The following is a 15349-nucleotide window of genomic DNA, read 5'->3' on the forward strand; positions in this document are numbered from 1 at the left end:
GAGTTCTTATAATAGTGGTCTCATACAATATTTGTCCTTTTGCGACAGACTAAATTCACTCAGCATAATGCTTTCCACATTCTTCCATGTTATATATGTTTCACAGATTCATTGTTGTTCTTTATCATTGCGTAGTATTCCACTGTGTGAATATACCATAATTTGTTTATCCATTTGTCCGTTGATGGGCACCTAAGTTGTTTCCATCTTTTTGCTATAGTGAACAGTGCTGCAATGAACATGGGTGTGCATATATATCTATTCATGTGACGGCTCTTATTTCTCTAGGATACATTCCAAGGAGCAGGACTGCTGGATCAAATGGTACTTTTATTTCTAGCTTTTTACGGAAGCACCAAATCGATCTGCAAAGTTGGTTGTACCATTTTACATTCCCACCAACAGTGTATAAGTACAACCTCTCCAACATTTTTTTTGTGTGTGTGTTTTCTGGATTAATGCTAGTCTTGTTGGGGTAAGATGGTAGTTTTGATTTGCATTTTTCTAATGGCTAATGATCGTGAGCATTTCTTCATGTGCCTGTTAGCCGCCTGAATGTCTTCTTTGGCGAAGTGCCTGTTCATATCCTTTGCCCATTTTTTAATTGGGTTATTTGTCTTTTTGTTGTTGAGGTTTTTGCAGTATCTTGTAGATTTTAGAGATTAGATGCTGATGGATTTGTCGTAGCCCAAAACTTTTCCCAGTCTGTAGGTTGTCTTTTTACTCTTTTGGTTAAGTCTTTTGATGAACATAAGTTCAAACCATTACTTCTAACTGATATCATTTCCAAAAACTTTTACATCATATATAAATGGATAAATAAAATTGATTTTAATAATTCCATTTCAGGAATACTTTCTCATTTTTCAAAAAGTATTTCCTCCTTCAATTGAAAACCAGTTAAACAAATAGAAGCTAATCCAATGGTAAAAGAAATAATTCCTAAGGGGGAAAAATTTAGAAATATTCATATCATAAATTATTTTGGACGGTGTACACTTTTCTTGAGAACAAAAAAGATGGTGATCATGTTAATTTCCATTTGCTATCTACCATTTTCTATATTCTATGTTATTAGGTGACGACTAAATTAACAATTATTTTATTTCTGTCTCTCTACACATGGCAGTCATAGTTTGGTGATTTTTCAGTACCTAGGAAATAAAACTTTAATATAACTCTAGAACAGCTTATTGTTATTGCTATATTAGGATCATTTTGGGTGATTTTTCTCACCTGTAGCAGTGACTGTCACATAGTGCTTGGTAAATTGATGCAGAAAGCGACGCTGCTAGTGAATGAAGTGTGTGCACCTAAAACCAAAACAGCCAGAATTACATTTTATACTAACATTTCTACACAACAGTTACATCTTAAATATTAGAAAACACTAAGGAAAGTAGCATCATCCTGGACTGTATGAGACTATTAACTGCTTTCAAACTTCTAAGATAACACTCACGCACCTTTATGTGCATCCCCCGCAAAAAAGGCCATTCAGACACATCCATTACTAAAAAGGATTTGCCTGTCTTAAAGGAAGGCAATAACTTTTCTAGCAGTAAGAATACCAAAAAAAATCCAAACCCGTTGCTGTTTAGTCGATTCCAACTCATAGCACACCCTACAGGACAGAGTAGAACTGTCCCATAGAGTTTCCAAGGAGCATCTGGTAGATTCGAACTGCCGACCTTTTGGTTAGCAGCCGTAGCACTTAACCACTATGCTACCAGGGTTTCCAGTAAGAAGAATGCTTACTTTTAAATTACATTTATTGGACAAATAATCTTGAATTAGTTGACAGTGAGAAGTTAGCCCATTAAATCATTCTAAAATATTTCCTCTAAGTTCAAACTGCAAGACAAGTATATTTATCTTCTCAATGTGTACAACATCAAATGATCATAAACTTTACATTACCTTCACATCTTCAATATTGGGATGAGGTGGCGTTTTCATCTGAACAATTGTATAAAGTATATCATGGATGTGATTATTTAAGTACAATACAGGATTAGCTATGACTGTTTTGGTTGAAGCAATACTTGCTGAAAGCAGAGGGAGGGTAGTGGGCAATGGGAGTGGAGACTGGAGCTGCTTTACTGTAGTTTCCTGCGGGTGACAGTGGATTTTTTTCAAAGTGGTTAAAATGAAGAAGAAAAAATAATTATCTGATAAAATATTGGTGATAAACATTTGAATAAAAGCAATATGTTCATTTACTTATTCATTCATTCTACAAAAATTTATTGAGCATCCAGTATGCACCAGGCGCTAGGCTAGATGCAAAAAAGTACCAAGACGAGTATGATACAGCTATGCTCTCAAGCTTTTATGCCTACTTCTAATTACCAAACTTTAGTCTAAAAAGACCCAGGTGGAGTGCAAACATCTGCCTCCTACAAATAGAGGAGCTGAACACATTTAGATTAGCTTGTGAAAGGAGCTTTATAGCTATAACTGGAAGAGCTAATGAAATTATTAAAAATATGCAAGACTCAAAATAAAAGTGATGTTCATACCTGCTGGGATTCTTGTAGCAAAAATTTGAGTTCCATTCTCACTGAGGCCAGTCCCCCACCTTGGGCCCCATGAAGGCTGCAATAACTAAGAAACACCCTTAGGAGATCTTGGTTTTTCTGCAACCACAACTTTCGTCTTTCTGCATGCTCTCGTTTAGCCTGCAATCTTCGTCTTTCTATTTGGTGGCGCTCATAGGAACCAATATCTGGTTTGTCCACCGTTTCTTCCTGATCCGGAAGATTACTCTCTTCTTTGGAATATGTGTTACCATAATATCCTTTAATAACTGATTCATGATTACATATCTCATGCAAGGCAGCAATTTCCTTTTCAAGCCAGTTATAGAGTTGAAATCTGAGTTTTCCTCCATCTACTTCATAACCTGTAGCCAGTGTCCTTAGTTCTGTCATGAGAATCTTTAAGCAGGCTCTGAATTTTAGCTGTTCAGCAATCACATCAACTTCAGTATCGCCTTCAAGAGAATCCTCTTCCTGAGGAGTCAGTAACATATTAGGGTCTGGGACTTTCTGATCTTCTTGTCTATCTTTTCCCCTGTCATCTGTACTTTTCATTACTAAACCAACGCCATCTTCTTCCTCTTCTTCTAAGGCACTATCATTATCATGTTTTTCACCCCAGTCAAGATTAAGAGGTTCCTCATCAACTTTTACTTTTGGCTGACTCCAGTCGATCTGTGATGAAGCTGCGTTTGACCAATCAATGCCAGAGCTTGCATTGCCATATCTCAGAGTTCGTGATTCTGAAGAGACATCATCTATCTTTTTAGGAATGAAGTCAGGCTGATCTTTTTTTGCAGGTAAGGCAGATATTTTGGTTACTTTTGGAATTTTGGAAAGTACTTCCAAGGCTAAAACAGGGCAGCCAACTTTAAAATGAGCATTTGCAGTGGTAAAGAATAATTTTCTTTCTATGAGGTTAATTTTATCAACATAGCTTTTCTCAGTTTTGAGCCCTAAGGTTGCCAAAGTTCCTTCAGGGGAGGCAAGGTTCTTTCGAATAAGCAAAGGATGAGTTCGAAGGTAGTTGTAAAAACTAAACACCATTGGGTTACAAGATTTGATGATAACTACAGAAATCAAACAGACACAATCATAAGGTATTATGTTAATCAGTACTTATATTTTAAAAGAATACAATCTGTCATAATTTCTTCAAAATAAAGGACATTTAAATATTAACCTAGGATAAGTTAAACTATGGTACATCCACACAATGTAGAGCTATGCAGTTAAAGAATCTCCTTATATGCTGCTATGGAGTGACAGAAGGAGCCCTGGTGATGCAGCGGTTAAGTGCTTGGCTCCAAACCAAAAGGTCAGTGGGCCAAACTCACTAGTCACTCAGCGGGAGAAAGATGTGGCAGTCCATAAAGACAACAGCCTTGGAAGCCCTACGGGGCAGTTCTACTTTGTCCTATAGGGTTGTCATGAGTCGGAATTGACTTGATGGCAGAGTTATTTCCAGGCTGATGTCCAGGATATATCAAGTAAAACAAAGTATAGAAAAGTGGGTATTGTATACTACCTTTTATCTAAGAAAGGGAAGAGGGGATATAAACACACACACTTCCTTGTAATTTCTAAATGGAAGGAAAAAATAAACAAATTTTAAAGACTGTTTCCCTAAAAAGAAAGGCAGAAACAGAGTAAAGGGAGAAACAGAATAAAGGGGGATGGGGAAAGATGCTTGATTTCTCTGAAAATATCTTGGTTTTATATATTTATTTAACTGTTCTTCTATTGATGACTACTTAGAATGTTCCATTTTGTTGTTGTTGTTGTTATTGCAAACAACGCTGATAAATATTCTTCTGATGCCTTAAAAAAAAAAAAACTCAATCATCTGGGACAACTAAGAGTAAAGAAAATTCACCATACAAGGATAAAGTTTTTCCAGGCTCATGCACTAAACTAATATGTGTAACTGCCCACATTCCTACTTTTTTTAAAAAGTTGGGTATATGACCGTGTGGAAAAAGCTGTATAACACGGTAAACAATCTGTATGCTTCAGTTTAATATATGTGAAATTAAAATAATATGATATTCTTATCTTATGTACTTCAATATATGGCTTTGAGAGTAAAAATGTGTGTGACATCTTAGTACTACTTAAATTTTAACAACACGATAGATCCAATTACAAGTAGTAAGTGACTAATTCTTTAACCAAACAAGAAATTTTGGTAATTTTTCTAAATTGAAAGTAAATCTGGTAATGACTGTTCTTTAACTATCAGTTCAGAAACTGTCTTCCTTAAAAATATAGAGAAACCCACAAAATACCTTACCTTGATGTTCATCCTCCTCCTTTGGTGTTTGTTCCAGTAACGTGTCCAAAGCTCGGGTATAATCTTTCATAATCCAATAGGCAAGACTACGCAGGAAAGGATCAGGATGTAATCTTTTGCAATTGAATCCTGAGCCATCCTTCTGGCAACCCAAAATCTTCTCATTTAAGATGGCTATATAAGTGGATGAAGTCTCAAATTCAGATTCATACAAACGTGCAATAACCATAGCTAGCTGAATATCTTCCATTTTTTCAAGACATACCTGTAAATTGAAATATTTAGAAATACTTATTTAATGATACTTATTTAGAGAGATGAACTATTCCGCCTATATCCTGAAATAATCTACCATTTATATTCTCATGGTGTGAGGAAGGGACCCAGTGGTTGAGATAGTGAAAAGTAGTTAAATGAATGATAGGAGATTAAGAACAGCAACAATAAGAATAAGAGACCAGAACTTAGTAGCTTCCAACCTAGAGAGATCATTAAAGACAAAATAAGCATAAAACAAAGTATACCAACATCATCTCCCGGTTAGGTCAATTTAAATTAATAATATTAGTTTTTAAATTAAATATCACTATGACATTTGAATTCATATATCAGTTCTCCTGAATTTTCAAAAATATTTCCATATCTAAACAATTATTACTATTTTAAAGGACCTTTCATTTACATAGCAAATAGATATAAAACTTATAGAGTAAAGCCACATATTCTATTCCTACTCTCTGGGAGCGTATATTCTAATATAACTTCTGCCTTGAGAATTTGAGGTCATTCAGGCAATATGAGGGTTTCTCAATCAATCAATAGTTCTCTTCTTTGCTTGAATATCTTCTAGGCTAAACTTCCCATTTAAAAATTATAAGCATTTGCTGTTTTAAAAATCATATGCCTGAGATAGTTTTGAAAATTTAACTAATTCTAAATTTACTTTCACTTTATTGACTATTTCCTATTTTTTCTATCATGTATTATTTCTATTCCTCTTTTTCCTCCACCTACTTGGACTGTTTATAGTGAGAGTAAGTATACTAAGAGGAAAACATAATAAATAAACAAACATTTGCAATTACTTTCACAATCAGCTGTAGAATTATATATATATTTTAAAAAATGAAGTTTTACTTCCTAACATTCATTTTTCTTTTCCAATATCTAGGACAACTATATTACAAAACAGTGCAAATTGCAACTTCAAGTGTTTATCTATATTCCATTTAGAAGAAAAAAGAAAAAAAGCATCTGCCTTTCTGCAGTAGATAAAGAAGTTATGGCCTATGAAGTTAAATAGTTCAGAATCACATGATGAACAAGAAGATAATATTTATAAACCATATTTTGCCATTTCTTATACATTATAATTATACATTATCTGGTAATATTTTCATTTGTTTGTCCCTTGAGTTTATTTACAGGTTCAATTAACACAGTGCCACTGTTTTAAGTTCAGCAACCTCTCTAATTAGTCTCTGACCTTACAAACATACGACCACCAAAAACTGACTTTTTTAGGTTTTCAATTTCTAAAGTATTTCAAAGCATGTTTTCTTATTTATACCTCTATGGCATCTTTCAATGAACCAGCTAACAAGAAAAAAGCAGCAGATTGTTCAAACCGTTGTTTTCCAAGTAAAGAAAAAGCATTTTTCAAAGCAGCTTTACGCCACCTATCTTCATTAAAGTTGTGGCTGAAAAATGTTGTCATTTTTTCATCATGCTGTGACCTGGGAACCAGAGCACAAACATCGGTGGTTAAGCAAATTTGAATATTTTTAAGCCTTTACAGAATGTGTAAAAATAGAAAATAAAATAACTCAAGTAACCATCTAAAAGAAAAACAGTAACTTCAGTGATAGGTATTTAATATCAAGCTTCACTTCTTCTAATAAGGAAAACTAGTATAATGCCTTACTAACACATAAGTAGGAAGCATGAGCATTTTTTACTTTCCAAAGTTCTTTTATCAACTTTTTTTTCACAATATCCCACCCTTTAGGTTAAACTGAAAAGACATGTTGCTCATTTTTACTGATAAAGGAACCAAGACGCGAAGAATTAAGCTGTTTTTACCAAGCTCATACACCTAAATAGTTTCAAAAGCATTAAGTTTCTGATTCTCAGCACAATCTCCATTCCACTAAATTGTGTTAGTGTTGATGCAGCTTACCTAAACAAACCCCACACTACTGCTTTCTTCTTCATTGAAAGATAGAACAAGGCAGCATCCAAGGCATCATTGTTCCTTTGAAAAGAAGCTTTAGCAACCTAAACAGTAAAGAAAACATTATAGAAAATTAACTATTTGACAAAATAATTACAGTCATTAATCAACAATTAATGATGTTCTGCTACTCCCAAGGCCAAGAGAAACTATGCAGATGGGAAAAAGTTGGCTCTATTCCACAATTTTATAATACCTGGTCCTAGAGACAAACCATTTGCATACTGGTAATTATAAAAACAATAACAGGAACTAACATTTACTGACTACTTACCATGCACCAGGCACCAGTCTATGCACTTTTCACATATCTTACTGAATCACCATAACCCATGGGGCACTAATACTATCCCCATTTTACAGGGGAGGACAGTGAGACAGACAGGCCTTAAGTGATTGCCTAAGGTTGCAGAGTAAGGAGTGAGAAAGGGTTAGAGTCCAGGTAGTAATAAAACTGTCTAACATAGGAAATCATAAAGAAGATAGCATATTCAATAGATGTGATCTTTTTCTTAAAAATTCAACATATTACACTTCTTAATGTTTTGTAAAAGTTAAAATGCTAATTTCTATTGTATAAATGATTTCGCAATTTAAGATTCTCAACTAATATTGATACAGATAACTGTGAATAAACTTCAATTACACACACACACACACCTAAAGAACTACAGACAAAAATAAATGTTCCACTATTTTTTCAAACATAATTTCTTTAATCATTCTTCTCTGGCACTTTTCGATCTACTTTTTACAATTCTGAAGGACTGACACATTCTTTCTGGTGTGTAGTTAAATACACAGAAGACTGGATCTTCTTAATTTTGAAGGACTTCTTAATTTTGAAGGACTTAACAAATTTTAGGTCTCAGAAACTTCATGAGAAAAAGTTTCAATGCACACAGCACACATAATTCTCCACGTATTATAACTGGAACACCCTTTCAGCCATATAATCAAAATTGCTGAATTTGTATAAATTTATATAAATTCTGTATAGAACCAATCCACTCAGTGTGAGCTTCAAAATTATTAATTCAGTAACATTATTGTAAGTAACTGAACTGTTCTGGGCACAATATCATACAGACCATACCTTATTTCTTAAAGATGCTGAGATATTCTCTGCAAATCACTAAGTTGTGAGGCATACCAATAAAAAAAAAAACAATGGATGTTTTATTAGCTCATATTGACTGATGGTGAAGCTAGAAGCTACAGAGGCATGGGAGAGAGCAAGAAGGACCCCTAAAATTGTATCACAAAAATAAAATCTGCCCTTTTTGACTAGTTAGTCTCAGTTCACTTTTATTTCCCTTCCCCTTTGTTTCATATTTCTGTGGCCTTCCTCATTTAACTTAGTGCTTCATGCTTCAGAATGTGCAATCATTTTCAGGGAAATTTTTATTCATATTCAGCTAAGGATTTATAATATATATAAAAATTCACATATCCTTTTGGTTTGATTTTAAGAAATAAATTACTTGTGAAAATAAATAATCTTTGACTAGAAATTAAGCAGATCTTCATAGAAAGCATCTGACACTTTGGGATATAAAAAGTTTAATGTAGACAATATATTATTTACATGTTATAAAATCAACTTTCCTTCCATACCAGAAACTATATTTCTTGGCTGGAGTTAGAACAATGTCCTGCTTATGTTCATGCCCATTTTGAGAAGAGAAATGCTGGTATCTAGTTGGTTGCCTTACATGTAGCAGGAAACTGACAATTTCATGCTCACATTTCAAAGTGATCTGAGGACCACATACACCAGAATCTCAGGATGCTAATTTAAGATGAAGATGCCAAAGCCCTAGTCCAGACCTACCAAATTAGAATCACTGGGAGTGGGACTGGAAGGTTGTTGTTGTTAGGTGCCGTGCAGTCAGTTCTGACTCATAGCGACCCTACGTACAACAGAATGAAACACTGCCTGGTCCTGCAACGTCCTTACAATTATTGTTATGCTTGAGCCCACTGTTGGAGCTACTATGCCAGTTCATCTCATTGAGGGTCTCCCTCTTTTTTGATGACCCTCTACTTTACCAAACATAATGTCCTTCTCCAGGGACTGATCCCTCCTGACAACTTGTCCAAAGTACATGAGATGCAGTCTCGCCATCCTTGCTTCTAAGGAGCATTCTGGTTGTACTTCTTCTGAGACAGATTTGTTCGTTCTTTTCGCAGTTCGTGGTTAAATTCAATATTCTTCACCAACACCACAATTCAAAGGTGTCAACTCTTGTTCTGTCTTCCTTATTCATCGTCCAGCTTTTGCATGCATATGAGGTGATTGAAAACATGGAGAATATACATGCTAAATAAATTTGCCAGGTACTACTTCTGACACTAAAATTTAGCAACTACTTATTCTAGATGAAGGAAATAGGGAAGGGTCTCTGTATCTTTGGGAGAAATAAATTTATACTCTACAAATGTACTACCATTTATTTGCATTTCACAGAACTTCAATGGACTCCTGTAAGTAAAATATAAATGAGAATTCCACTTTCCTAACCCTTGTAGAGTGGAAAGGGAACAGACTACACCTGTGGCATTTGAGCTGGTTACCCAACCTCCCTGAGTCTTCATTCCATTATCTGAAAATGGAGATGGTAACATGGGGTTGTTGAGAAGATTACATGAAATAATTTGTGAAAAGCAACTAGCACCAAACCTGGTACACAGCAGGTGCTCAATAAATGCTAATTTCTGCGACACTGAAGGAACTTGCAGCTTCCACTAACAAATAAAATTTATTTTTTTTCCCAAAAGGAATCTTCATCAAGTAAAAACTGCCAAAAACTGTTTCCAAAAAACCGGCTTAAAAAATAGCATGTTTTATTTGCTGCCATAGGTATGTTGTTTAAGTACACATAAATCAAAACTGTTTTTACTGAATGATATTTTAAGAGTGCTATTTATTAAACTAACCATGCAGAGAATACTTTTTATAAAAATAATTATTTTTCAAAAAAAAGGTTGAGAAGTTAGAGGGTTGATATGTTGTGGGGTTGTTAACCAATGTCATAAAACAACATGTGTACTTCTGTTTCATGAGAAACTATTTGTTCTGTAAGCCTTCACCTGAAGTACAATAAAAAAAATAAATTTAAAAAAAAAATAAAGTACAATAAAAAAATTTATATATAAAAAAATAATTATTTTTCTATGTAAATAACTGACAAGAACTTAAGTTTATTTTCTAAATTTAGATTTTTGTATTTTCTTAAACTAGGACATACCTCAACTGATCACAAAAAATACTGCTATTTCATAGGCATATATAGCAAAAGACAATTGATATCAAACTGCACAGATGTTTCATAAAGGTCAAGTTTTTGGAATCTCTAAAAAATTTTATTTAAAAAATTCTCACAGTCTCAAGATGCACAAACTAACTATCCACTACAGGTATTTAGTCTCCTTTTCTGGAAGATAATTTTTTTTTTTTCCTTTAAGAAAATCTTTCTTTTTTTAACTTCATAATTCAACGAAGTCAAGTTACCTTTTCAATGCATCTTCGAAGAGTGTTAATATTCCTGACCCACCAACCTATTCCCATAGCTCTTAACTCAGACCACTGAGGGTCCCCTCTCTGAATTGCAGGAATCATATTAATCAGTTCTTCCTCAGCCTCGGAATGAAAGGCCCAGGCGAAATGGCATGTAGACACACCTACATTGGAAATACGAAATAATAACCTTCAGAACTGTATCAAAAAACAATTTTTCACATAGTCATATATTTAGTCATTCTGGAAAGAATTTTCAAGTAGAAAGAAAGAATAAAAGGAAGTCTGTTATCATTCAGGATTTTATACTATAAGCTTCTGAACACAAGATCACAAAACCAAAGTATCTTCTCCCCAAATGCATGTGCTTTTTTCCTACAAAAATAGAGATGCTAAATCTTAATCATTGGAAAGAAAAATATTTCAGTATTGAACCATTTTAATACATTCACATCTAAGTACACCAGACTCATCAATAGTACAAGCTTGGATCAAGTCAAAAGTGCCTGGGTGCTCTTTAGGTGCTTTTTCAGCTTCACTTCCTTGAGCACCACATCTGTTAATACCGAATACTGAAAACTGTTCCATCCTTCCCTCACTTCAAAGAAAACTCTAAACTTAATGAAAGTTCCAGAGACTATCAGAGCTAAGTCACCGTCACAAGGCCTTTAGTACCTTGCATTAAAAGTTTAGCTGCCTAACATTTTGTTTGCTTCCGTCGAGTCGATTCTGACTCATGATGACCCCATGTGTGCAAAGTAGAACTGCTCCATAGGGTTTTCAAGGCTGTGACCTTTCAGAAGCACACCGTCAAGCCTTATTTCCGAGGCACCTCCAGATGGGTTTGAATCATCAACCTCTCAGTTAGTAGCATAGCACTTAACCATTTGTGCCACCCAGGGACTCCTTAGCTGCCTAATACTGATGCTATATGGCAAATTCTTTTTTGCCCTAGTACAAGATTGACACAGGGATCTAAGCTGTACTAGAGACAATAAAACGGGCTTAGTTATACCATCAGACTTGCAAGTACAAGCAGGTTTTTATCAACAGTTTAGCTATTGATAACATTTTACTCTACTTAGAGCAGGTGAAGAGGAAATATAAGGGAAGTGAACCATGCAGAGTGGGGGCAGACAGTGGGGATGCTGGGAGAAATCAGCGGAGCCTTGGAAAGAAATCAGACTAGTCCAAGTAGCCATATATACCAATCCATTTTACAGGCAGAAATGTCTGAGGTCAATGACGATCACATTGCAACACAGGCCTCTCAATGCTATAAGGTCATCAATGTTACTGCATATAATTTTTTCATAAACAACTATTATGTAGATTTCACATGTACTTTTAAACTTTTCTAATAATTATTGCTTTACAATAATTCCTTTTGAAATTATAAAAGGCAAAACCATTATGACCATTTTCAACGATAATATTAAACCTTTTCAATTTCCCACTGCTACCATTTATAGGGAACTGCTAGAAATTCAAGCTGGATTCAGAAGAGGATATGGAATGAGGGACCAGCATTGCTGATGTCAGATGGATCTTGGCTGAAAGCAGAGAATACCAGAAAGATGTTTGCCTGTGTTTTATTGACTATGCAAAGGCATTCAAGTGTCTGGATCATAACAAATTAAGGATAACATTTAGCACAAGAATGGGAATTCCAGAACATTTAATTGTGCTCAGGAGGAACCTGCACATAAATCAAGAGGCAGTCGTTCAAATAGAACAAGGGAATACTGCGTGGTTTAAAATCAGGAAAGGTGTGCATCAGGGTTGTATCCTTTCACCAGATTTATTCAATCTGTATGCTAAGCAAATAATCTGAGAAGCTGCACTATATGAAGAACAATAGGACATCAAGACTGGAGGAAGACTCATTAACAACCTGTGTTATGCAGATGATACAACCTTGCTTGCTTAAAGTGAAGAGGACTTGAAGTACTTACTAATGAAGATCAAACACTACAGCCTTCAGTATGGATTACACCTCAACATCAAGAAAACAAAAATCCTCACAACTGGACCAATAAGCAACATCATGACAAATGGAGAAAATATTGAAGTGGTCAAGATTTCATTTTACTTGGATCCACAATCAACATCCATGGAAGCAGCAGTAAAGAACTCAAAGGATGCATTGCATTGGGCAAATCTGCTGCAAAAGACCTCTATGGAGCGTTAAAAAGCAAAGATGTCACTTTGAGGACTAAGGTGGCCCTAACCCAAGCCATGCTATTTTCAATCGCCTCATATGCATGTGAAAGCTGGACAATGAATAAGAAAGACTGAAGGAGAATTGATGTCTCTGAATTATGGTGTTGGCAAAGAATGTTGAATATGCCATGGACTGCCAGAAAAATAAACAAATCTGTCTCCGAAGAAGTACAGCCAGAATGCTCCTTGGAAGTGAGGATGGCAAGACTTCATCTCATGTCCTTTGAACATGTTATCAGAAGGGACCAGTCCCTGGAGAAGGACATCATACCTGATAAAGTACAGAGGCAGCGAAAAAGAGGAAGACCCTCAATGAGATGGATTAACACAATGGCTCCAACAATAGGCTCAAATATAGCAACGATTGTGAGGATGGTACAGGACCGAGCAGTGTTTCTTTCCGTTGTACATAGGGTCACTATGAGCTGGAACTGACTGGACAGCACCTAACAACAACAATCATTTATAGATAACTGTATCTGGCATCATATCATAAAAGTAATGAAACAAGCCTTGGCTGCCACTACAAATTCAGGGGAAAAGAATGGGAAAAAATTAATAACATCGATTTGTGGTTTTTCAGAATCTAAAAGACATTAACTTTCTTACTATTTAAATCTTGGTCTGATTTAAGAAATAACTACTGCATCAAATAACTGACACTCTGCTTCAGAAACTGCTATTATATAGCAATGCAAAATGCATACTTTTGCTGATTTATAACTCAAAAGAATAAGATAATATATATTACATTCTATATCCTTAAATAAAATTTAATTAATTAGATTTTGGTAAGTATGATTACAAGGAAACAAAAACGTACAGAGGCCTGTCAGAGGAATTAGGTTCAGAAAGCGAGATTAAGAGAGCAGTGAACATATTTGGAAACCTAACTACTACAGGTGGAAAGGTATCAGCAAGAGAAGAACAGGGACACCAACAAGCACTTATTTTTACCCACTAATGGCAGGCCATTCTTTGTAGTTTATCTCTGCTCTTCTTAGTTTTTCTATCTATGTACTGGCTACTTAACTTTTTCCCTGAAAACTGCTCCCAGGACCATCACCTACAACCTCTGTCAGGTCTCATCTCCACTGTTTTAACTGCAGTCAAAGGGAAAACGGAATCTGACAAAGCTTTAGAAATTTAAGGTATGTTAGATCACTCTAGGCACTGTACACAATTGTCACTTAACAATTCAGTACCAGTTGGCTATCATTTAAAACTAAAATGTAAAAAAACATTGAAATATCACTTTTTACACCTATCTAAATGGCATATGAAGGAGCCCTGGTGGTGCAGTGGTTAAGCGCTCGGCTGCTAACCAAAAGGTCAGTGGTTGGAAGCCACCAGCTGCTCTGTGGGAGAAAGATGCAGCAGTCTGTTTCCATAAAGATTACTGCCTACTACGGGGCAGTTCTATTCTGTCCTATAGGGTCCCTATGAGTTGGAATTCACTCAACGGCAACGGGTTTGGGTTTTTTTTGTTTGAAATGGTAAATACTGTTTAAAATGATAGTTATCAAACGTTGGCCACCACCCATTCACTACAGTCAATTTGTCATACTGTAGTGATTTGTGTGTTGCTGTGATATTAGAAGCTATGACACTTATTTCAAGTACTACAGGGTCAACCATGGTAGACACCTTTCAGCGGAATTTCCAGACTAAGACAGACTAGGAAGAAAGGCCTTGTGGTCTACTTTCAAAAATTAGCCACTGAAAATCTTACAGATCAGAACAAAACACTGTCTGACTTGCTTGCTTTGGACAAATCATCAGGAAGGATCAATCTCTGGAGGCAGACATATTTGGTGAAGTAGAGGGCCAGCAAGGCAAGGGAGACCCTCGGTGAAATGGATTGGCACATGTCATGGTTTGAATTATGTCCCCCAAAAAATGTGTGTGTCAGTTTGGCTGGGCTATGATTCCCAGAATTATGTGGTTGGCCTCCATTCTGTGACTGTAATTTTATGTTAAAGAGGATTTGGGTGGGATTATAATATCACCCTTACTCAGGTCATATCCCTGATCCAATGTAAAGGGAGTTTCCCTAGGGTGTGGCCTGCACCACCTTTTACCTTACAAGAGATGAAAGGAAAGGGAAGCAAGCAGAGAACTGGGGACCTCATACCACCAAGAATGCAGTGCCAGGAGCACAGTGTGTCCTTTGGACCCTGGGTCCCTGCGCGGAGAAGCTCCTAGTCCAGGGGAAGACTGACGATGACGAGGACCTTCCTCCAGAGCCGACAGAAAGAGAAAGCCTTCCCCTGGAGCTAACGCCCTGAATTTGGACTTCTAGCCTACTGGACTGTGAGAGAATAACATTCTGTTTGCTAAAACCATCCACCTGTGGTATTTCTGTTGGAGCATCACTAGATGACTAAGACAGCACAACAGCCTCAGTGATGGCCTTGGACATGCCAGTAATTGTAAGGATGACACAGGACTGGGGCAACAGTTCATTCCGTTGTACATAAGACTGCCATGTGCTGAGTCAACTCAACAGCAGCTATCCATCCATCCATCCAGCTATCCAT

At 35.9% G+C, this 15349-nt stretch overlaps 1 protein-coding gene across 5 annotated transcripts in view; it reads right to left on the reverse strand.

Annotated features, from left to right (window-relative positions):
* Positions 1-15349, reverse strand: part of DMXL2 (Dmx like 2) — a 210201-nt gene that overhangs the window by 51909 nt on the left and 142943 nt on the right. For all 5 annotated transcript variants that reach the window (XR_002824321.1, XM_023732477.1, XM_012555896.2 and 2 more), the window contains 7 exons: positions 10581-10750; positions 7013-7110; positions 6404-6569; positions 4834-5098; positions 2523-3610; positions 1921-2112; positions 1237-1313 (listed from right to left, as the gene is read on the reverse strand). Coding sequence is in view for 4 of the 5 variants with exons in the window: in XM_023732477.1 (XP_023588245.1) it covers positions 1237-1313; positions 1921-2112; positions 2523-3610; positions 4834-5098; positions 6404-6569; positions 7013-7110; positions 10581-10750 (2056 nt within the window). In the remaining variant the exon portion in view is untranslated. The remainder of the gene's footprint in view (positions 1-1236; positions 1314-1920; positions 2113-2522; positions 3611-4833; positions 5099-6403; positions 6570-7012; positions 7111-10580; positions 10751-15349) is intronic.

This window comes from Trichechus manatus, unplaced genomic scaffold (genome assembly GCF_000243295.1).
Source record: "Trichechus manatus latirostris isolate Lorelei unplaced genomic scaffold, TriManLat1.0 scaffold00052, whole genome shotgun sequence".
In the NCBI taxonomy this organism is placed as follows: Eukaryota; Metazoa; Chordata; class Mammalia; order Sirenia; family Trichechidae; genus Trichechus; species Trichechus manatus.